This window comes from Equus quagga, chromosome 2, assembly GCF_021613505.1.
Source record: "Equus quagga isolate Etosha38 chromosome 2, UCLA_HA_Equagga_1.0, whole genome shotgun sequence".
Classification (NCBI taxonomy): Eukaryota; Metazoa; Chordata; class Mammalia; order Perissodactyla; family Equidae; genus Equus; species Equus quagga.
In genome coordinates this window covers 128,199,578-128,223,144 of record NC_060268.1, presented here as the reverse complement: position 1 = coordinate 128,223,144, position 23,567 = coordinate 128,199,578, and the positions used below count along the sequence as shown (strand labels likewise).

General features: G+C 35.4%; 1 protein-coding gene and 1 non-coding gene across 2 annotated transcripts in view; both read left to right on the top strand.

The window, feature by feature from the left end:
- The window catches only part of TET1 (tet methylcytosine dioxygenase 1), a 126,572-nt gene that overhangs the window by 84,848 nt on the left and 18,157 nt on the right, over window positions 1–23,567 (top strand). The window contains exons 7-9 of the mRNA XM_046655000.1: window positions 13,369–13,580; window positions 17,568–17,718; window positions 22,063–22,152. Coding sequence (XP_046510956.1) covers window positions 13,369–13,580; window positions 17,568–17,718; window positions 22,063–22,152 — 453 coding nt within the window. The remainder of the gene's footprint in view (window positions 1–13,368; window positions 13,581–17,567; window positions 17,719–22,062; window positions 22,153–23,567) is intronic.
- On the top strand, window positions 7,281–7,410 carry LOC124236535 (small nucleolar RNA SNORA11). Its single transcript, XR_006887770.1, has one exon. It is a non-coding gene; the product is annotated as a small nucleolar RNA SNORA11 (small nucleolar RNA).

Here is a 23,567-nt window from a genome sequence, read left to right as displayed (position 1 = left end):
ACACTTGGTCTGAATGTTGCTTCTGGTTGTGATTCTGTCTGGTCCACATCTTGTGGAGCTGATATAGGACCCTGGTAACTATGGCATCATTACAACTAAGGTTGTATTACAAGGACTTTTTTTTTTTTTAATAATATAGTTCTGTAATGTTTATACAATTATTAAATTTAAATTTTAATTTAACTTGAGTTAAAATTAAATTAAAAATTAAATCAAACTGAAGTATCCAAGCTGAAAGTTAAAGCCCTATATTAAATCAAAATTAAATGTTAAATACCTGTTACTTTCAAATTTACAAAATCTATCTTAATTTTACCCTCTGAGGTAATGATGTTTAGCAGTTTTAGGTATACCCAAACCAAGAGTTAGCGTGTTAGAACTTTCAATCAAAAGTGATGGACAACCACGGAAGCATGTTAAGTAGAAGAGTGACGAGGTCAATATTTTTTGTGGTAACAACTAATTATTCTACAAATTACTAAATTTCAAGAAAGTTTGATTAAATAAACATGCGACTGTTTTGGAGCAGAATCTGCTCAAGAGCATTTGCTCCTCCTGGCAGACTGAAATGGAATAGATAGTGCCATTCTTCGTGGGTGGTTTGGACCCAACATTAGAAAGTATACAGAAGGCATCCAAGAACCTGCTTAATGTAAAAAGGCTGAACAAAGATAAATTCTTGCAAATTCTTAATTTATAATACTTGGGTTAACAAATCTTTTCATTGTTGTTAAAATTTTTTTTTTTAAAGATTGGCACCTGGACTAACAACTGTTGCCAATCTTCCTCTTTTTTTTTTTTTTAAGGATTGACACCTGGGCTAACAACTGTTGGCAATCTTTTTTTTTTTTTTTTCTTTTCTGCTTTAGCTCCCCAACCCTGCCCTGTACACAGTTGTATATCTTAGTTGCAGGTCCTGCTAGTTGTGGGATGTGGGACGCTGCCTCAACGTGGCCTGATGAGCGGTGCCATGTTCGCGCCCAGGATCCGAACCCTGGGCTGCTGCAGCGGAGTGCGGGAACTTAACCACTCGGCCACGGAGGCGGCCCCTAAAATTTAAATAATCTTATGGTGAAATCTATTTTGTTATTGTAAACCTAATAAGTAAAAATTGATATCTTGATTGAACTTGCATTTTAATGAGTAAAGTTGGTTTTCTTTGTATATTTATTAACCATTTGTATTTCTTCCATGAATTCACTCTTCATAACCATTTTTTTGTTTAGGTTAGCTTTTACTTTTGTAAAGAAGACTTCCATCATATAGTCTGCCTTTGTCTAATACTGGATTTTCTTTTGACCTTTGTGCTTGTCTGTTATCTTTGTACAGAAGCTTGAAATTCTTAGCAGGTTAAATCTATGTCACTTCCTATATTTCTTCAGAGGTTTTTCATCCTAATAAGGAAGGCTTTCCCATCCTAATATTATAAAAATAGTATTTCCCCAAGTTTTTATAATTTTAGGTATAAATCCAGTAGTTAATTTGAAATATTTTTCATTGATTTAAAATTCCACTCCATTTTCCACATGTCCATTTTTGTTGAAATTGTTCATTAACCCATTAGAGTAGAATGTTGCTAGGCTAGAACTACATTTTTTTGCTGTAGCTTTAAAGAAAAATTTTATTATTAATTAATTAATTAATTTTTTTGAGGAAGACTAGCCCTGAGCTAACATCTGCTGCCAATCCTCCTCTTTTTGCTGAGGAAGACTGGCCCTAAGCTAACATCCATGCCCATCTTCCTCTACTTTATATGCGGGACACCTACCACAGCATGGCTTTTGTCAAGCGGTGCCATGTCCACGCCCGGGATCCGAACCAATGAGCCCCGGGCCACCAAATCAGAACGTGAGCACTTAACCGATGCGCAACCAGGCTGGCCCCTAAGGCAAAAATTTTAAATTTAGAACGACAATTCCCTCTTGTTTGTTTAAAACATCTTTTCCTTTTTTTTTATTGAGTTCATGATAGTCTACATCATTGTGAAATTTCAGTTGTACGTATTCCTTGTCTGTCACCACAGAAGTGCTCCTTCACCCCCTGTGCCCAAGCCCCACCCCCCTTCCCTTGGTAACCATTGAACTCTTTTCTTTTCTTTTCTTTTTTTAAAGATTGACACCTGAGCTAACAACTGTTGCCAATCTTCCTTTTTTTCTTTTCCTGCTTTTTCTCCCCAAATCCCCCCAATACATAGTTATATATTTTAATTGTGGATCCTTCTAGTTGTGGCATGTGGGACGCCGCCTCAGCGTGGCTTGATGAGTGGTGCCATGTCCAGGCCCAGGATCCGAACCAGCAAAACCCTGGGCCGCTGAAGCAGAGGACGTGAACTTAACCACTCAGCCATGGGGCCGGCCCCTGAACTCTTTTCTTTGTCCATGTGTTTGTTTATATTCCACATATGAGTGAAATCATCTGGTGTTTGTCTTTCTCAGTCTGGCTTATTTTTGCTTAGCGTAATTTCCTCCAGCTCCATCCATGTGGTTGCAAATGGGATGATTTTGTCTTTTTTTATGGCTGACTAGTATTCCATTGTGTATATATACCACATCTTCTTTATCCAATCATCACATGATGGGCACTTGGATTGTTTCCATGTCTTGACTATTGTGAATAGTGCTGCAATGAACATGGGGTGCATATGTTACTTTAGATTGTTGAAAAAAATCTTTTTCTTGATTTGATATTCGTTTACTCTTCAATATGAACCTCAGAAACAAGCTAAATATGTAGAATGGGGTATATGCTGCTGGCTAGAATCAATATCTTTTAAACATGTCTAGCCTTTCATCTAGGAACACTATTATGTTCCTCCAACTGTGCTTTCTTCTATATCTTTCTTTTCATATTTTTTATAGTTTTATTGTGTCTTTTACATCTTTCTTTTTTTAACAGCTTTGTTGAGATGTTATTTACATGCACTTTCCTTAAGATAATCCTTACTGCTATGTTTAAATTCAAGCTTTAAACCAAATTTCTATTTAGTTATTGCTGGTATATATTAAAGCTGTTGAGTCTTCGATATTTATAAGGAACCACCTGTTTTACTCTCTTTAAAAATTTAGTCTATCTTTCTTTGATTCTTTTGAATTTTCTAGAGAAACTATTATGTCTTTAAAAAAATAGTTGTCTTCCAATTTTAATACCACTTATTTATTTTTTAATCACATTGTCTTTTGGATCTAAATTCTCACCTTTCCTCCTAGTATTCAAAAACAATAGTTTGATTAGCCTTTCCATGGTTCAGATATCTGCAGGTAGCAGCAAACATCAAAGTAGTAATTCTGATCCAACAAACAAAATGCTGTGTTTCCAAAGGAACAATTAGAAAGTCTATATACCAGCAGGGGAAATTAGTGATTACAGTGGAAAAATAATGAAATGCCAGTGTAGTATTCATTGGCACTATGAATCGTTTGTTTTGAACAAACAAAACAAGAATGTATATACATCTAAGGTTCTCCTCTGATTTTTGGAAGTGGGGGTATTCAAACGCTGTTTAAATACTTCGTTTTTCTATTGCCTACATAAATATAATATAACTAGAAGCCAAATTTGCCTGATGTAGTAGAAACCTCTCTTGGTCTTTGAGTTTTTTCTTTCCATGCCCTAAGAATATAAAAATACTGTTACCCACAGTTGCCTCCTTATAAATTGCATTAGTAACTTTGTTTCTCAGAACAATCTTCTCTTCTCTCTCCACCAGTTTTTATATCCTTAGTAATGAGTGGCCTTAAAGCACTCTAGACTGCCAGAGGTTATTTAGAATATCCCAAGTTATCACTCTTGATCCTGGTCTCACTTGCCTTAAGAACTCCCCATGGGGAATTTCAATAGGTTATTCCATCCAGACCAGGTTATCAGAAATAGTTTAGGATGTACTTTTCAGAACTATTCATAAACAGGCTGTTGAAGGAGAATAATTTATAACCCAGGATAAAGAGACTGTCACAGAATTGCTAGAAAATCTTTTCCTAATGATCATCAGACTGATCTGTCTTCTATCTTCAATTTTTCTCTGAAAGTCCTATTCTAACAGTCACCAATACCGCAACTGCCCAAGAGAAGTTTAGGTCCTGATATCCTTTCCTCAGCAGTTGAAATTATTGGTTACACTACCTCTTCTGGAAAGTCCATTTTTTTCCTTGGCTTCTGTAACACAACTTTCCCCCATCGCTCCTCAGCTCTTCAGTTAGCCTGTCTGTAATATGCCTTCCTAGGTGAGCTTATTCATGGTCACACCTTGAGCAGTCACCAATGTGCTAGTTACTGTGAAACCCTACCATTTGCCTGCTTGAGAATGGCACACAGAGGGAGCAGGGAGGAAAACAAGAATAACGTTTGGAGATGTGAGGATCCGGGAGGGGCTCTGGGGAGATCTTGACCTTTGAGCTACATCTTAAAAACAGAGCAAGCATTATCTTTATGTCAGAGATCCCAGAAATAGAACCAACTGTGTATAATAATTAAAGAAATAGAATTTTATAATCACAGAAGCCATCTTGTCAACTGTTCATACAATTGGCCGAAATTCTTCCTTAAGTAGCATCCTTGCTTCATGAAGCTTATTTTCCAAAAACCTTAGAATTACCTTTGTACTGTCTGTTCTCTGGTGGCAAACTCTTGTTTCAGTCCTTTAAGAAGGGTCTCCTCTGTGAAGCCTTGCCACTCTCTCCAAACAAGGAGTCTGGTCCTACTTTGTACCGTTATTCATACAAACCCATCACAAATTTCTTATATTTTCCCCCAACAAAATTACAATAGAAAAATGCATTGCTAATATTTTCCCCATTACTGTACATTCAATTTAGTGTTTGTGTCATTTCACTTAGAGTATGACTTAATCAGCTTCCCAGGGGATTACAAACAATTTGTGGCATATCATAATTAGAAAAAATGTCTCCTTGCCAACTTGACAGTATTTTGGGCTTGGCTACTAATTACTTTATCAAAATTCAATTCTTATTAATGTACATTAATTCATTTCAGATGTTAGCTAAGCCTTAATATACACTGAATATTTGTTGTCCTGCAGATTGAGTTTAACTGAAGAGAGAGACTTTTTCTTTTTAAAATTTCCCCATTGTTCATTCCTCAGGTTATGCAAGGACTTACTCTTTGCTCTTCTTACATTGTTTCTGACAGTGGCCTGTTTCTTAAATCTCTGGAGTTGGTACTTTCCATCCAGAGATCTGCCTGGAGCTGGTCTCCTGAGCTGTGACCCCACCGATCCAGTGAGGCTTCCATTACTGAAGGCCATGAGCACTTGAGTCCCAAGCTTGCACTGAGAATAAAATACACTGTGTCCCAAAACTTGGCCAAGTTTTAGTCAATCATGTTTTCTTTCGCCCTTTATTTTTTTTAAATTAGCAAGTTATAATTAACATGGAATGAAATACACTGTTAGCAAGTACACAGTTGGATCAGTTTTGACAAATAAGGGTGTCATTGGCTAACACTGATGGTTCTTGGGCTCTGCTTTCCGTATATTTGTTAAATATCTCATGTTAAGTTTCACTGGAATTCATCACCTGATTGTTTTATTCCATCCCCATGGGACAATTATTACCCATGAATTTTGAAGTGTTGTCTTACTTCTGCACAAAATAGAAGACTTTTCTACAAACAGATTTGCTGCTTCTCCTCAAATTGGCGCTGAAACCAGGCTCTTTTGAAACTTTTTGCTCATTAATTATCAGCTACTTTCAAACTTGAAAGAATAAGATCTTCATTTCTCTGAATTTGGTTGCAGCCGTATTTTTTTCCCCTCATATTTGCTTGTTGTTTATTTCTCTAGAAATTATAGGAGGGAGATATGACTAGATATCACCTTAATATCTACCCAGAACTCTTCTGTTCAAATAGTTTTAATGATAGATTGAGAGAAAATAGCAGAAAGCAGTATTTAAATGTTGCAAGAAATGTAGAAATATTAAGAATGATAGCGATACAATGGACTTAAAAATTTTTTTGAGTAGAGATTTTAATCAGAACAGTTATATCTAAAACCTTAATTAATGACAATGACTTATTTTCTGTTGTTGAAATCCAGCCTCATTTTCTCTGTGATTTGGAGTATTAGAGTGTAGTGGACACAGGAATAAATATTAAGTAGTTTCTCAGCATCATCTCTAAATTTATGAGTGTCCTGTCTTCAGTTAACAGTACATGGATATGTTGGAATAGCCAAAACAATCTTGAGAAAAAAGAATAAAGTTGGAGGACTCACACTGCTCAATTTTAAAATGTATTACAGTGGGCCGGCCCCATGGCCGAGTGGTTAAGTTCAAGCGCTCTGCTTCAGCGGGCCAGGGTTTCACCAGTGCAGATCCCGGGCGTGGACATGGCAACACTCATCAGGCCATGCTGAGGCGGCATCCCACATGGCACAACCAGAGGCACTCACAGCCAGAATATACAACTATGTACTAGGGTCTTTGGGGAGAAGAAGAAAAAAAAGGGATTTGCAACAGATGTTAGCTCAGGTGCCAATCTTTAAAAAAATTAAATTAAATTAAAATGTACTACAAAGCTACAGTAATCAAGAAAGTGTAGCTCTTGCATAAGACTAGATATACAGATCATTGGAATAGAACTGTGTGTCAAGAAATAAGCCCTCACACTTATGTGTGGTCAATTGATTTTCAACAAGAATTCTAAGACTATTCCTGGGGGAAAGAATAGTCTATTCAGCAAAAGGTGCTGGGACAACTGGGTAGCAACATACAAAAGAGTGAAACTGGACCCCTACCACATACAAAAATTAATTCAAAATGGATCATTGATCCAAATATCAGAGTTAAAACTATGAAATTGTTAAACAAAAACATAGCTGTAAATCTTCGTGAGTTTGGATTACACATTTTTTTTCTTAGATAAAACACAAGCACAAAAGAAAAAAAGATAAATTGGACTTCATCAAAATTTAAAACTTTTGCTTCAAAAGGCTCTATCAAGAAAGGTTAGAGAGGGGCTGGCCCCATGGCCGAGTGGTTAAGTTCATGCATTCCACTGCGGTGGCCCAGGGTTTTGCCGGTTCAGATCCTGGGTGCAGACATGGCACCGCTCATCAGGCCACGCTGAGGCAGCATCCAACATGCCACAACTAGATGGACCCACAACTAAGAATATACAACTATGTACCGGGGGACTTTGGGGAGAAAAAGGAAAAAAAAAATCTTTAAAGAAGAAAGATTAGAGAAAGCCAAGAAAGGGAGAAAATACTTGCTAATCAAATATCTGTTAAGGGGCTTATATGTGGAATATAAAAAGAACTCATAGGGGTGTGCTCAGAGCAGGGGGCCTGAAGAAATGACTCCTCTGTTTAAAACACACCCAACAGGAATCTGGGTTCATTGTGACAAGGGTCACAAATCTTGTGGCCTCCCTATGAACAAATGCCCTACACATAGAAAAAAAAAAACTCCTCTATTTTAATAATAAAAGGACAATCCAAACTGAAAATTGACAGTGTATTTGAATAGACCTTTTCCAGACAAGATATACAGATGACCAAAAAGCACATGAAATTATATGCAACATTATTAGTCATTAGGAAAACGCAAATCAAAATCAGAGTGAGATACCACTTTACACTAGGATGGCTAAAACCAAAAGGATAGACAATAGCAAGTATTGACAAGGATGTAGAGAAATTAGAATCCTGTACATTCCTAGAGGGAATGTAAAATGTTTCCTCTGCTTTGGAAGACAGTCTGGTAGTTCCCTAAAAGGATAAACATAGTTATCATACAACAAAGCAATTCCACTCCTAGGTATATACCTAAGAGAAATGAAAACATGTCTACCCAGAAACTTGTTACATGAATGTTCATAGCAGCATCAATCATAGCAAAAGTGGAAACAATCCCAATGGTAATCAACCAAAGAAAGGCTAAACATACAGTGGTATGTCCACGCACTGGAATTTTATTTGGCAATAAAATAGAATGAAGTTACTGATAAGTGCTACAAATATAAATTAACATTATGCTGAGTAAAAGAAGCCAGACACAAAAGGCCGCATGTTATAGGATTCCATTTGTATGAAATGTCCCAAATAAGCAAAATACATGAGAGGTGGAAATATATAAAATACAAAATACATAAAAGATAGAAAGGTGGGTTAGTGAGTGATGGGAGCTGAGAAGAAGGAGAAATGTGGCATGACGGCTAATAATAGGATTTTCTTTTGGGCAATGAAAATATTTTAAAATCATACAGTGGTAATGGTAGGCCATATCTGTGACTATGCTAATAATCACTGAATTGCGTATGTTAAAAGAATGAATTTTATGATATTTAAATTCTATTTCAGTAAAGCTGATATCAAAAGATAAAAGCATTGTATTTGTGAAAACCATTTGTTTTTCATTCCAGCATTATTCAATTTGGGGTATGTTTTTAGCACAGATACTAAAAGAATGTCTGTATGATTTTTCATAGGATATAACAACCTCATAATATGTAATATAAATTATTAGAATAATATTTAAAAACGACAGGACATTAGTCATGAATATTACTCACACAAGTTTGGGTACACCATTTACCATCTAAAGTGACTGCCATGTGGCCCCAGGTTCAACAGCTTACAAATTAATGCATCCTTCCAGTTACAAAATAATGTGATTCTTGACACAAGTTTTAAAATTTGGAATATTTGTACCATTTAAAATCTGTTTCTGAAATAAGAGTTTACCTCTTATTAATAGTGTAACTTGTAGTTTGTGAAATGTTCATAAAATGCAACCACATTGGGTTTTTGTGGTTTTCAACCATTCATTCAACAAATATTTGATGAGAACCTCCCATGAACTGAGTTCTGTGCTCAGGAGCCAAGTTTGCAGTAATAAAGCAAGAGACATAATATAGTGGCTAAACTTAGATCCTTGCTCTGTGCTACTATAGAAAGGTTAAGAAACTTGCTAAAATGTCCTGAGCCAGTAAATGACTAACCAATTTCTATTTTTTGTTCTTGGTATAGATTAAGGTGTACTTTTTGTTTAACTATAACATATGTGCAGAAGACTACAGAAATCCTAAGCTGGCAAAATTTTTCTATAGGGAACACACTCGTAACCAGCATCCAATATTAGTACACCTCAGTATCACCCTTGTTTTTTTTTTTTTGGTGAGGAGGATTAGCCTTGATCTAACATCTGTGCCAGTATTCCTCTATTTTGTATGTGGGTCACTGCCACAGCATGCCTTGAAAGGTGGTATAGGTCCACACCCCAGATCCGGGCCACAAACCCTGGCTGCCAAAGCAGAGCATGCTGGACCTAACCACTGTGCTGTGAGGCTGGCCCAGTAGCACTCTTCTTACCCCCTTTCAGTCACTAGCTACCCCCAAAAGTAACTGCTCTCCTGCCTTGTAACATTACAGACTAATCTTGCCTGATTTGAAATTTATATAAATGCAGTCTTACAGTATATATTCTTTTTTTTCTTTTTCATTTTAGACATCCTACTGGATGTGTAGTACTTTTTTTTAAGACCTTTTCCTGTTTTTTTTTTTTCACTTTAAAATAACAGTAATATAAAGTTTACCATGTTAACCTTTTTTTTTTTTTTTGAGGAAGATTAGCCCTGAGCTAACTGCTGCCAACCCTCTTTTCGCTGAGGAAGACTGGCTCTGAGCTAACATCTGTGCCCATCTTCCCTAACATCTGTGCCCATCTTCCTCTACTTTCTATGTGGGATGCCTACCACAGCATGGCATGCCAAGTGGTGACATGTCCGTACCCAAGATCCCAACCAGCGAACCATGGGCCACCGAAGCGGAACGTGCACACTTAACCGCTGTGCCACTGGGCTGGCCCCCCCATCTTAACCCTTTTTAAGTGTACAGTTCAATAATGTTACATATTTTCACATTGCTGTGAAACAGATCTCCAGAACTTTTTTTTCTTGCACATCTTTAACTCTATACCCATTAAATATCTCCTCATTTTCCCATCTCCCCAGCCCCTGGTAACTACCATTCTACTTAAGTTTCTAGAATTTGACTACTTTAGGCACGTTGTATAAGTGGAATCATTCTCTTTTTGAGATTAGCCTATTTTACTTAGCATGTGTCCTCAAGGTTCATCCATGTTGTAGCATATGGCAAGATTTCCTTCCTTTTTAAGGCTGCATAATATTCCCTTGTGTGTATTTGTCACATTTTGTTTATCCATTCATATGTCAGTGGACATTTGGATTGCTTCCACATCTTGGCTATTGTGAATAGTGATGCTGTGAATGTGGATCTGCAAATATCTGTTCAAGATCCTGCTTTCAATTCTTTTGCATAAGTATGTATTCAGAATTGAGATTGCTGGATCATATGGTAGCTCTATTTTTAATGTTTTGAGGAACTTGTGTACTATTTTCCATAGCAGTTGCACCATTTTATAACCCCACCAACATTTGTAGTGTTTAAAATTATTTTTTACTTTGCTAGATGACTAATAATGTTGAGCATATTTTCATATGCTCATCATCTGTTTAGATACTCCCTTGTGTTGAGCCTATTCAGGTTTTTTTGGCCAACTTTCTGTTGTGTTTTTATTACTTATTTGCAGAAGTTCTTTATATATTTTGGGTAAGAATATTTTGCCAATTCTATGTATTGCAAATATTTCTCCCACTGTATTCTTGCCTTTAAGTACTTTCTTAATGTTTTGCTGGTTAACGTTTTTGATGAATAGAGTTCTTAATTTTAATATAATCCAACTTAACTTTTTCTCTTATAATTATTAAACTTGGTAATCTACTTTAAACAGTATTACCAGCTCTGAGGTCATGAAGATGTTTTCTTCTGAAAACTTATTATTTTATCTTTCATGTTTATATCTACAATACAACTCAAATTACTTGTATGAAGTAGGAATCAGGATTCATTTTTTTTCCATATGGATATCTACACAGTACCATTTATTGAAAAGACTACTTTTTGCATTGCACTGCAATGTCAACTTTGTCACAAGTCAGGTGACCATATTCATATGGATCTGCACTGTCTATTCTATTTCATTGATCTCTTTTTTGTTGTTGTTGTTGTTGTTGTTTGAGAAAGATTAGCCCTGAGCTAACTGCTGCCAATCCTCCTCTTTTTTTCCGAGGAAGACTGGCCCTGAGCTAAGATCCGTGCCCATCCTCCTCCCCTTTATACGTGGGATGCCTACCACAGCATAGCATACCAAGCAGTGCCATGTCTGTACCCGGGATCCGAACAGGCAAACCCCGGGCCGCCAAAGTGAAACGTGCGCCCTTAACTGCTGCACCACCGGGCCAGCCCCCTCATTGATCTCTTTATTATTGCGCCAATACTAGACTATTCTTAATCACTATAGCTTTCCAATAGATCTTGATATCTGGTAAATCACTTTCTCTGTCTTTATTCCTTTTCTTGCCTCTTCTTGTTCCTTTGTGTTTCCATATAAACTTTGGTTCAAGTCTGTCAATTTCCACCTAAAAGAACACAAACTCTGCTAGGATTTTGATTGGGATTGCATCAAATCTAGAAATCAATTGGGAAAATTGACATCATTATAATAGTGACTATTCTGTGAACATGATATCTTTCTCCATTTATTTAGGTCTTCTTTAATTTCTGTCAATAATGTTTTTATGGTTTTCAGAGGTCTTACACGGGTTTAATACTTGTCTTACTGCATTTAGACTGCTGTGAGAAAATACCAGACTCGCTGACTTATTAACAAAAGAAATTTTTTTCTCCCAGTTCTGAAGTTTGGAAATCTGAGATCAGGGTGCCAGCATGGTCAGGTGGGGGCCCTGTTTTCTTGTGTCTTCACTTGGTAGAAGAGACTAGCAAGCTCTATGGGGTCTCTTATAAAAACATTAATCCAAATCAATTGTATTTCCCCATTGTGAACGAATCATCTCCCAAAGGCCCCACCTGCTAATACCATCGCATTGGGATTTAGAATTTAATCTATGAATTTTGGGTGGACACAAATATCCATGTCTTAGCAATGCTTAAGCAGCTTTTTGAACCTGGAACTGAATTTAGAGACTCATCATGCTTAATTTTCTATTGTTCCCTGAAGGAAATTTGGAAAATCTGGAAAAACAAATACTATGAATAAACAGCATTTTAACATTTCCCATACAAAAACTGGATCAATACAACTCTGTTGTTGGTTTGACAACTTGGACATTATCTTGCATAACTTTACTTGATACAATATATATCATTTTGTATTTGAGCTTATTTGAAAGCAAAATGTATTCTTATTTGGCTGTAAAAGGACATGTAAATATAGAAAAAGATTTTAATATAAATAATTGTGTTTAGGGGGAAGGTCCTAAAGCCAACTCTACTCAAGGGATGCCTGGGTAGCAATGAGTGTTAACCATCTGGAGTGACTGAAGAAAGTGATATTGGGTAACTAACATCTTAAGAAGTTTCGTCTCAAGTTTATGTAATTATTGTAGCATCAAAAATGGAACATTAATTATGCTATTGGTTGCTCCATTTTGGTCACAGGGGTGGGCAGTTTTATCATTTACTAATTATGTACTGATTAATGTGGTCAGGCTCTCTGCTTTGTAAATTTGTGATACATGGAAGGAGTTTTAAACAGAGTTGGATAGTTTTATGTGGTATCAACGGTTTTATGTAATTTTTAAAATAAATACCAGGACCACTGTGCAATATTTTAAATACTTTTGAAGACTTTTTAGCACTCTATCCGTATGATTCAGTATAAGATAAATGTATAAATATTCAAAATTAATTGTTGTGTTTTGCATTCACCATGTCAGCTGGACCACCTTAATCTTAGGATAAAGTGGGTATGAGAAATCCTGTGATAGCATGGAAAAATCACAGGAATTGCAGGAATATTGCTTTATATATTAATTATTCTCTGTAGTAAAACCATTTGCCCAAGGAAAAGATCCATAACTTTCCTCAGATGCTAAATTTCAGTGCTCAAGTTTATTTTGAATGTTGGGAGTCCTTGGTTATTTCCATGTAGCTGGATTTGTCCTATTGTGACATTTGTTGAAGGGCAGAGCAGTTAGCTAGGCTCTTTTCCACGAGATCCTCTGTTGTCTATTTTGCAATGCTGTCTCAACAGTGAAATTAAACACAGACTACTTTTACAAATAATAAGCACATACCACAGATTTCTGTTCAGCCTGTTGTTTCTTGGTCAAGTAAACTGGGATACTCTGTGATGAGTTGTGTGAAGGCAGCTAGTCTGACATATGAAGGTCCTATAGGCTTCAACCCTTTGAGAAATAATAATTTTTTAAAAAGTAAAATGGAATGATACAGAGCTTTAAAAGCAATATCCATTGCATTTGACTTTAGGTTTCTTGTTTTCCATAAATGAATGCATTCTGCTTTTGCAGGTTTTAAGAAGAAGCAGTGATGAGGAGAAAGTTCTTTGTCTGGTTCGGCAGCGTACAGGCCACCACTGTCCCACTGCCGTGATGGTGGTGCTCATCATGGTATGGGATGGCATTCCTCTCCCGATGGCTGACAGATTGTACACGGAGCTTACTGAAAATCTAAAGTCATACAATGGTCATCCCACAGACCGAAGATGCACTCTCAATGAAAAGTAATCAGATCTGTTTTGTACTGCTTTGCTGTTCCGACTTCTATTATATAATATTAAATTGTTGATTTTTAACTGCCAACAACTACATATATTATATGGTGAACAGGATTTTAGGTATTGTGCAACTAAAAAGCATGAACATTTCTTTAAAGAGAGATTTGACTTCATGGTGAGTTAGGACCATCCTAGCATATTTTCCTTTAGGATGTTCGTTTTTTGCTTGTTTGATGCTTGATCCCACTCACCCCTAGAGTCTAGAGCAAAGGGATTTTTCTGTAAGGGAAAAGCTCCTACACAGGGAATTGTAGCATTTTGCATTCATCTAGCAATGTAAGAGAATATCTGTTTTTCTGTGGTTTTGCCAGTGAATATGTTGTCAAACTTGAGCTTTTGCCTAATTAGCGATAAATGGCATCATTTTACTTTTGATTTGCATTTTTCATATTAAGAGTGAGAGTATTTTTTCATATGCTTATGAGCCATTTGCTATTCTTTTTTGGTTTTTCGTCAGCCATCTGTTAATTATTCTAGCCCATATTTTTAAAAGATTGTTCACCTTTTTTTACCTTATATATTGGGGCTGTTAACCCTTTGTGATATAATTTCTAAATGCTTTTGACAGTTTGATATTTATCTTTTTACTTTTGCTATGTCATCTTTGCAAAAGTTTTCTTTTTTAATGTAATTAATTATATCTATCTTCCCACTTATTTGTGTCTGGGTTTTGAGTAGTATTTAAGAACATTTTCTCTCCTGCAAGTTATAGAGTAATTCACCTGTGTTTTCTTTTAGTACTTGTTGAAATTGTAAATTTTTGAAAACAGAAATCTCTGATGTATTTAAAATTTATGGTTGTCAGGGGCCGGCCTGGTGACGGCTGGTGACACATCAGTTAAGTTCGCACGTTTCACTTGTCGGTGGCCTGGGGTTTGTGGGTTCGGATCCTGGGTGCGGACATGGCACTGCATGGCTTTTGCCATGCTTTGCTAGGCTTCCCACATATAAAGTAGAGGAAGATTGGCATGAATGTTAGCTCAGGGCCAGTCTTCCTCAGCAAAAAGAGGAGGATTGACAGTAGTTAGTTCAGGGCTAATCTTCCTTAAAAAAAAACCAAAAAAATTTATGCTGGTCAATAGTGGGAAGAGGAGATCCATTTCTATCCTTTCTTCCATTTATTCCAACACTGCTTGGTAAAGAGTACTTCTTTTCCTCTTAATCTGGAATACTACTTAACTGTTCACAAAAATTATATATGTAAGTGATTCCTCTCTTATATTTGAATTCTGTATCATCTTCCTGGCTTTTCAGGCACTAGAGCCTCATTTTTTCAATTAAAGGGGCTTTATAATTTATTTTAATATTTGGTGAGGCTAACTGGCCATTCTTGTTTTTTTTCAAGTCTTTCTTTGTTATTCTTTTTTCTTCGTGCTTCCAAATAAACTTTATAATCAATTTATCTAGTTTTAAGATAAACCTAATGATATTTTTAATGGGATTGCATTAAATTATCTTATAATGACCTGGTGTCTCTAAGATATTGGGTCTTTCTATCCCATAACATGTCTTTTTTCTATTTGTTCAAGTGTAGTTTTCCTCATATAGGTTTCTCTTTTTTTTCAAGAAATGTCGTTATACAAAATATAACAAAAATATATTTCATCTCCTCTCTAGTCTGCACATAAGATTAATTTGTATACCTTCCAGAGCATTCCTTTATGCTTAGAATACCATTTCATTGTATTTTTCTTATCTTTCCAATGCCAGAAAGTGTGTATACATCATTTTTAAAGTCTGCTAATTATTTTATGTGGATGCACAATAATAATAATACCTCTTGTATGAAGACATTACAGGATATCCATATATTATCTTATTTAATCTTCCCAAGAATCTAATAACTTGTTTTAATGTTTCATCAAGGTAGATCTAGCATAGGCTTTTTTTTAAAGTTCCTATCTACAGAAAAGATGCAAGAATACTTCAGTGAACTCTTATATACACGTTACCTAGATTCCACAGTTGTTAAGACTGTTACGTTTGCATTTCTAGACATAGTCACACATACATACAAACTTACATATTATTGCGTTTTTATTTTTTTCTTTCTGGATTATTTGTGAGATAGTTGCAGACTTTGTCTTTTTCCCCTAAATACTACTTCGGATGGTATTTTCTAAGAATCAGGACATTCTATTACATAACTCCAGTACAATGATCAAAGTCAAGAAATTTAACTTTGATAAAGTGCTATTATCTAATCTATAATTCATATTCAGATATCATCTATTTCCTAATACTATACTTTATAGTAATTTTCCTCCACCCAGGATTCGATGGGTTGTGTTGTTTTGTCCTTTTGTTCTCCTAATCCTTTTATCTCAATCTTTGTCTTTCATGGCATTGACATTTCTGAAGGGAACAGGATAATTTTGGAGATTGTAACTCAATTTTGGTTTGTCTGATTGTTTTTTCCTGATTCCACTCAGTTCTAGCAATTATTGGCAGGAACACTACACTGAGTCCATGGCATTAGGATATGTTTTAGGTCCATTTGTCCCATTATCAGTGATATTAACAGTTTAAGATACTCTGTGGGAGGTCTTTTAGTTCTCACAATTTTTCTCCTTTCCTATGTGTTTAATTTTTTAAATAACTGTCCATAGTTAAACTACATTTTTCGCTTTCCCATGTATTATTTCAACAACATAAATAAATTACTAATTTTTCTATTTCTTTGACAACTTTAATTTCCTTCTGCAATTTCAAATTTAACTCCTTTGATCCCATTTGCATCCCATTTTTCTTCTCCATCAACTTATTGTAATATTTTGCCCTTTAAAACATATATTCCATCTTTTTCAGAAGATTTATAGGGAGTTAGAATATTTGAACTATCCCTCCTCCCTTTTTATTCCTTCATAGTATCTTGAATGATCCTTTTGTATTCAATGTTATCTTACATATCAAGCATTTTCCAGACTTTCACAATTAAAAAAAACTAATAGTTTTGATCTCTAAATTTCTGTTCTTTTCATTTACTATTTTTTTAAAATGTGAGATTTTATTCATATTTTTAAGTCATTACATAAGTACTTCATACATACTATTAGAAATTTTGAGCATTAATGTAGTCACCAGAAGAGCAGACTTATTTCCTTGGTTTCATATCTTTGTGTATATATTCTAATCATCATCATCTTCCCTTAGAGTCTATTTAGGGCCTCAGAAATGCCCCCCAAGTGATAAAATTATCAAGTTACCGAATGAAACAGGTTTTCTGATCAATTTTTTCTCTTGTGACGTTCATAAAGACTTTCTTTAAAATTGACAAAGTGAGGGACTGGCCCAGTGGCGTAGTGGTTGAGTTCATGTGCTCTGTTTTGGCAGCCCAGGGTTTGCAGGTTTAGATCCTGGGTGCAGACCCTGCTCTGCTTGTCAAGCCACACTATGGCAGCATCCCACATTAAAAAAAAATAGAGGAAGATTGGCACAGATGTTAGCTTAGTGCCAGTCTTCCTCACACACACACACACACACACAAAAGTCACGAAAAAGTTGACCTCTCTCATACAATATATATTATCCTTTATCAATTCTCAGAAGATTGTATCAATGTCATTTTACTGATGAAGCAGCTAAAGTCCAAAGAGGTAATGAGGTGCTCTAATTTTTCTTGCTAATAGGGAACAGATCCAGGATTTAAAATCCAGACCCTTTTTTCCCCTCCTTGGACATCTCCAAATACAACAAGGTCATGGAGATTTCAGATCTGTATAGTTTATTGCCATTTATTTGGATTTACAGTTGTGAACAAACATTTTAGTTAAAAATTTAGTTATATTCAAGTACAGTGAGCCTTGTGTTAACATAACACTACTTTAGATAATATAAGTAATAAGATAGATATGTTAAAATCAGTTCCTGAAATGTTCTGTCTGAGGTATTGTCTGCTTTATCAGTTCATTCCTTGCAATTACCATCTTACAGTCGTACCTGTACATGTCAAGGAATTGATCCAGAGACTTGTGGAGCTTCATTCTCTTTTGGCTGTTCATGGAGTATGTATTTCAATGGCTGCAAATTTGGTAGAAGCCCAAGCCCTAGAAGATTTAGAATTGATCCGAGCTCTCCCTTACACGTAAGTGTCCTTTTTACTTTTGAATTACACAATAAGTATATAAGTACATTCCTTTAAAATTTTTTAAATAGTAAAAAACATTAAATATTAAAAAGTAGTGACAAAATAGTAAAACTATATATATAAGTAAATAGTTTAAAATTCTAAATAAATTAGGTAAAGTCTTCAACTATCAACCCAAATTCCGATTGTCCCTGGCTCCCTCCTCCTCCTCCCCTAACCCCAGAGAGAATCATTGTTAAAGGAAACTAGAATTTTATACCCAGCCAAAGTAGGAAGAATAAATAAACGAATTTGCCAACATTTCAAAGACTCAGAAAGTTTACTACCCACAGAACTACTATGAAAGAATTACTAAAGGACGTAATCCAGAAAGAAGATATATGAAACCGGAACCAATCTGTCCGGGACACGAGGCCATGGTGAGCAAAGAAATTAGTCAACCTTACTGTTAAGTTTAAATAAGTTGAGTACTTACATTTTTTAATTAAAATAACAACCTATAATTCCTTACTCTTATCAATTCAGGGGTGGGTAGGCAATGGGAGGAGGTGGGGCACCTACAGGAACTAAGTGTGGTGATGTTTTATGCTTTGTTTGGAGTGGGGAGAATTTAGATACTGATTATCTCTAAGATCAGTGTTTTTCAAACTTTGAACTGTGACCAAAAGTAAGAAACATTTTATATTACAAACCACTAAACGGATAGATGTATACAAGTAACTAATTAAAACAAAACTATCAGAAAGTAATACTTAGCTTTATTATACATAACAAAGATAATATTAAAATATTAACAAGTTAATATGCAATATACTTATTGCTAAGGATCACTGTGATATAGTATAATGTTTTTTATAAAATTTCATTTCTTTTTTAAATGCTAATTGTGACCTACTAAACTGATTTCATGGCCCACTAATGAGTCATGACCCACAGCTTGGAAGACACTGCTCTAGATTTTGTCAGAAAAACATATATTTGAGAAGGTATATGTTTAAAATTTTTTTAGGTGAATACAAATAGAATTTATAGCTTTTGAACTACTTGTGGGAAAAACTCTTTACCAAGAAAACAATCCATAAGTCAACAAAGGGAATTTAAAAAATCATTAGAGTATAGGATAAATAGAAAATAAAAAATGAAACAGCAGAAATTAATCCAACTGTATCTGAATATAGTGACTATAACATCTTTCAAAGAAGCTTAGAATTAATAATGGTCCCTTGAAAGAGGTAATCAAAGTTATTTAGTATTTTCTAGAGTTCCCATATACTGCAATAAAACAAAGAAATTACTTGAGAGAGAGAACTATGATTTGCAGATAAGGTACCTTTGAAGCAGTCTAACAGGAAGTTTATTAGACCTTTAGGGAAAACATAAAAATTTAATAAAGGACATATAAAATACTTGAAAATGGAAAGGTACCATGTTCAAAGATCAGAACTCTTGATGATGTGTCAGTTTCTTCCTTAAAATTAACCAGTTAAGTTTTCTTTCCAAATATTATATGATGAAACTGTTACTATATAAATATATTAGCAATATTGACATTACTGTTAAATTCTTATCCTATAACAATAATACTATTATATAATTAATGAATGTGAAATCACTTTTTGCTTATGGTTATTATTAATAATCAGTAATGTTTATATAGTGCTTATAATACAGGGAGAAGCATTGCTCATTCCAGGAACTGACAGAAGGCCAGTATGAAGCTCAGCAGGCAAGGGAGAGTGAGGCACATGCTGCGGCCTTGTAAGCTATGTCAAGAATTTTGGAAGATCATTAAGAGTTTTAAGGAAGAGAGTGATATAATTACACTTGCCTTTTAAAGAAATCTTTCTGGGGCCTGGCCCAGTGGTGCAGCAATTAAGTGTGCACACTCCATTTTGGCAGCCCGGGGTTCGCCAGTTTGGATCACACGCGCCGACCCACACACTGCTTATCAAGCCATGCTGTGGCAGGCGTCCCACATATAAAATAGAGGAAGATGAGCATAGATGTTAGCTCAGGGCCAATCTTCCTCAGCAAAAAGAGGAGGATTGGCAGCAGATGTTAGCTCAAGCCTAATAAAAAAATAAATTCCTTTGGCTGCTCTTTGAATAATGAATTGGAGTTGGCCAAGAGTGGGTTTAGCAAGATAAGCTAGTTATGAAAATAGTTCAGGGAAGGGATAATAGTGACTTGGATTATGGTTGTGATAGATTAAATGCTGAGCATTGGGTGGTCTGGGAAGATTTTAAAAATTATTGGTGCTATTCCTTGATGAAATAGGACCAGGTTTGTAGAGGGCAGATTATGAATTCAGTTTGGACACATTGGGTTGGAGATTCCTAAAGGAAATCCAAGTTGTGATGTTAACTCAACAATAATAAGAATGTGAAGCTCAAGGGGTGATCTGTGGTCCAGGTGGTAATTATAGCCATGCCTGTGGATATGATGGTCCTAGAGATCAAGAATAGGTTGAGAAGAGCAGAGAGATGTATGCTTGAGCCCCAGTAAGTAAAGATCTGATAATAAGAAACCTCTATATCTGACACACACATTCATTCTAATGAAACAATTAGAAAGTCAGGATTTTTACAATGTGAATATGAGCCTTACGTTTGTAAAATGATACCAATAGTCAGCTAATCAAGTTTTATTTTATTTGTTTCTATTTGCCTACTTTATTTCAACATTTCCACACAATGAATGAGACATTTCATAAGATGTCAAATTACTCAATCTGACTTGTGACACTGGATGGTTCATAATACTCTACTAGCAATAAAACACAATTACCCATCCCACCCAATATTTCAAGTGTTAGAAAACATAATCAAAATCATTTAAACAGGTATTTAAATCATAATTCTAAAGTTTTCCTGAAATAAATGGAACAATTAATGTGTGCGTATAGCCAGGAAGTGTTTTTAAAGTAGAGTCCTGACTTTCCTGACTATACTTAGTAAGTTAAATTAAGTAACAGAAACCTAAGTGGACAGATGAATGGAATAGAGTAATCTAGATATAGACCCTTTATGCGTGAATTTCTTTTTCGATGAAAGCATCGACATAAATCAGTAGGAAACCAAAAATCACTGATGCTTTACAGTTGCCAAGATTGAGGCTTGTTGAAAGCACTCAAGAATTAACTTTCTTATGTCTGCATTGCTATGTGGGTTTGGCTTTTGTAATCTGATACACACCAGAGGTGAACTGATCCACACGAAGCTCTTCTTTCTGTGTTCTTGGCATCTACCAAATCTCAATGAGGCAGAAATCTCAAACCTTAAGTCCCTCCATCCTTGCTTTCAGTTCCCCTTCAATTGTCTTTCTTTGATGTGACTCATCATTTATCAACTCTGTGAGTTGATTTATGACATAATCATCTCTAAAATATCATAGCGGTCTTTCAACTATTGTTTAAAAGTCTCCCTTCTCTGCTTCATACTTCGTACTGTCATCAGTGACATTTCTAATAGGGACTCTTATCATGACACTTATCCTTTGAAGAAGTCTTACATGTTTCTACTATCAGTAGCAATCCAGATTCTTAATATGGTGTTAATCCTTGTCACAGTCCTACCCAGTCTTCTTCAAGGTGTAGCCATTATGTTGCAGAAAAGAAAACACTGGTTTTAAACAACCTGTTGCCCACTTATTACCTCTGAAGCTCTTAGTACAGGATTTGGTGCATAGTAGGTGCCTTGTGTGTGTTGCTCTCCCATTTCTATTATAGAAGCTTGTTGCTCTGTGTCAAAATTCCTGGCCAGCAGGAACCTTGTCTTGATTTACTTCCAAGTGCTCAGTACTATTGAATAAGTATAAAATATGGTTCTCATTTTTAACAACATAAGCAGTTTTGCAACTTACCCCTAATACCATTAGATAACATAGAGTTTTAATTTCAAAAGACTTAATTAAAGCATAACAATGACTAATACTTTAGATTTTTTTTAAAAATCCGGGGGCTGGATGGGTCGCGCAGCAGTTAGGTGTGCACGTTCTGCTTCGGTGGCCTGGGGTCCGCCATTTCGGATCCCAGGTGCGGACATGGCACCACTTGGCAAGCCATGCTGTGGTAGGCGTCCCACATATGAAGTAGAGGAAAATGATCATGAATGTTAGCTCAAGGCTAGGCTTTCTCAGCAAAAAGAGGAGGATTGGCATCAGTTAGCTCAGGGCTAATCTTCCTCAAAACAAACTCCATGTTATTTTCTATGGTAGCTCTTTTATCGGGGTAAGTATGAATTGTACGCCTCGACCACACATCAGCAATGATTTATGATTCATTTTCATGCTTTAAACTCATGTCATTATGAAACAACTTTTATGGACTGTCTTTTCCTGTAGGAAAAAAACCTTGAAGATAATTTGCAGAGTTTGGCTACACGATTAGCTCCAATTTATAAGCAGTATGCTCCACTTGCGTATCAAAACCAGGTATGTTTTGGGACCGTATACAATGCTCTTAAAAATGGCTGAAATTTCTATATAAACAAAATCATTGTTAATAGACACCCTTTCAGATTTGATCTTTAATGTATCTCCATTTTTATTAGACAGCTTTAAAAATTATCTAGTCTTTTTTTAAAAAGTCTTCTGTTTTGGCAATTGAATTAAAACTCCAGAGTGACAGAATTATGGTTATTTCTAGAAATACAACTTATAAAAGCAGAAATACATGATTCAACTCATGATGAATCAATGTAATATACCATATTAATAGAACAAAGGACAAAAACCACGTGATATCTCTATAGATGCAGAAAGTCATTTGACAAAATTCAAAACTCTTTCATGATAAAAACACTCAGCAAACTAGCAATAGAAGGGAATTGCTTCAGCCTGATAAAGGACATCTGTGAAAAACCCACGGCTAACATCAAAATTAATAATAAAAGACTACAAGCTTTTTGCCTAATTCTGGAACAAGAAAAGAATGTCTACTCGTGCCACTTCTATTAAATATTTTTCTGGAGGTTCTAGTCAGGGCAATTAGGCAAGTAAAAGAAATCCAGACTAAAAAATAAGAGATAAAACTGTCTCTGCTAGCCAATGTTATGATCCTGTATGTAGAAAATAGCAAGGAATTCATACACGTGTGTGCACACAAACACACACAAACTACTAGAGCTAATAAGCAAGTTCAGCAAGGTTTCAGGATACAAGATCAGTATGCAAAAATCATTGTATTTCTATACACTAACAGTAGACAATCGAAAAATGAAATGAAGAAAAAGTAGATTGTCAAAATTAAGAATTTTGTCTTTCAAAGGACATCATCAAGAATGTAAGTGAGGGCTGGGGGAAATAGGGAGATTGGTTAAGAAGTACAAACTCCCAGCTATAAGATAAATAATTTCTGGAGATCTAATACACAAGATGGTGACTATAATTAATACTGTGTTATATACTCAAAAGTTTTTTAAATGTCTTAAATGTTTTCACTACACACACAAAATAACCGTAGTTGGGTGAAGGGATTGAGATAGTAACTAACCTTATTGTTGTAATCATTTTGCAATACATTCACGTATCTAATCATCACATTGCATGCCTTCAACTTACATGTTATATATCGGTAATATCTCAATAAAGCTGGTGGGGGGACAAATTTTTTAAAAAAGAAAAGAAAAAGGCAGTCACAGAATGGGAGAAAAGATTTGCAAATCATATATCAGACAAAGTAGAAAATATGGGAATATTTTTTAATTTTAAACATAACCAGAGGTCCATATTTTCCAAATCTTTAGGTTACTTGTATTATCATGAATGACATGTTCTTTGTTAAATTCCAACTTTCCATTTTAAGCAGAGTCATAAATTCACCTTCTATACTGGTTCATGAATATATA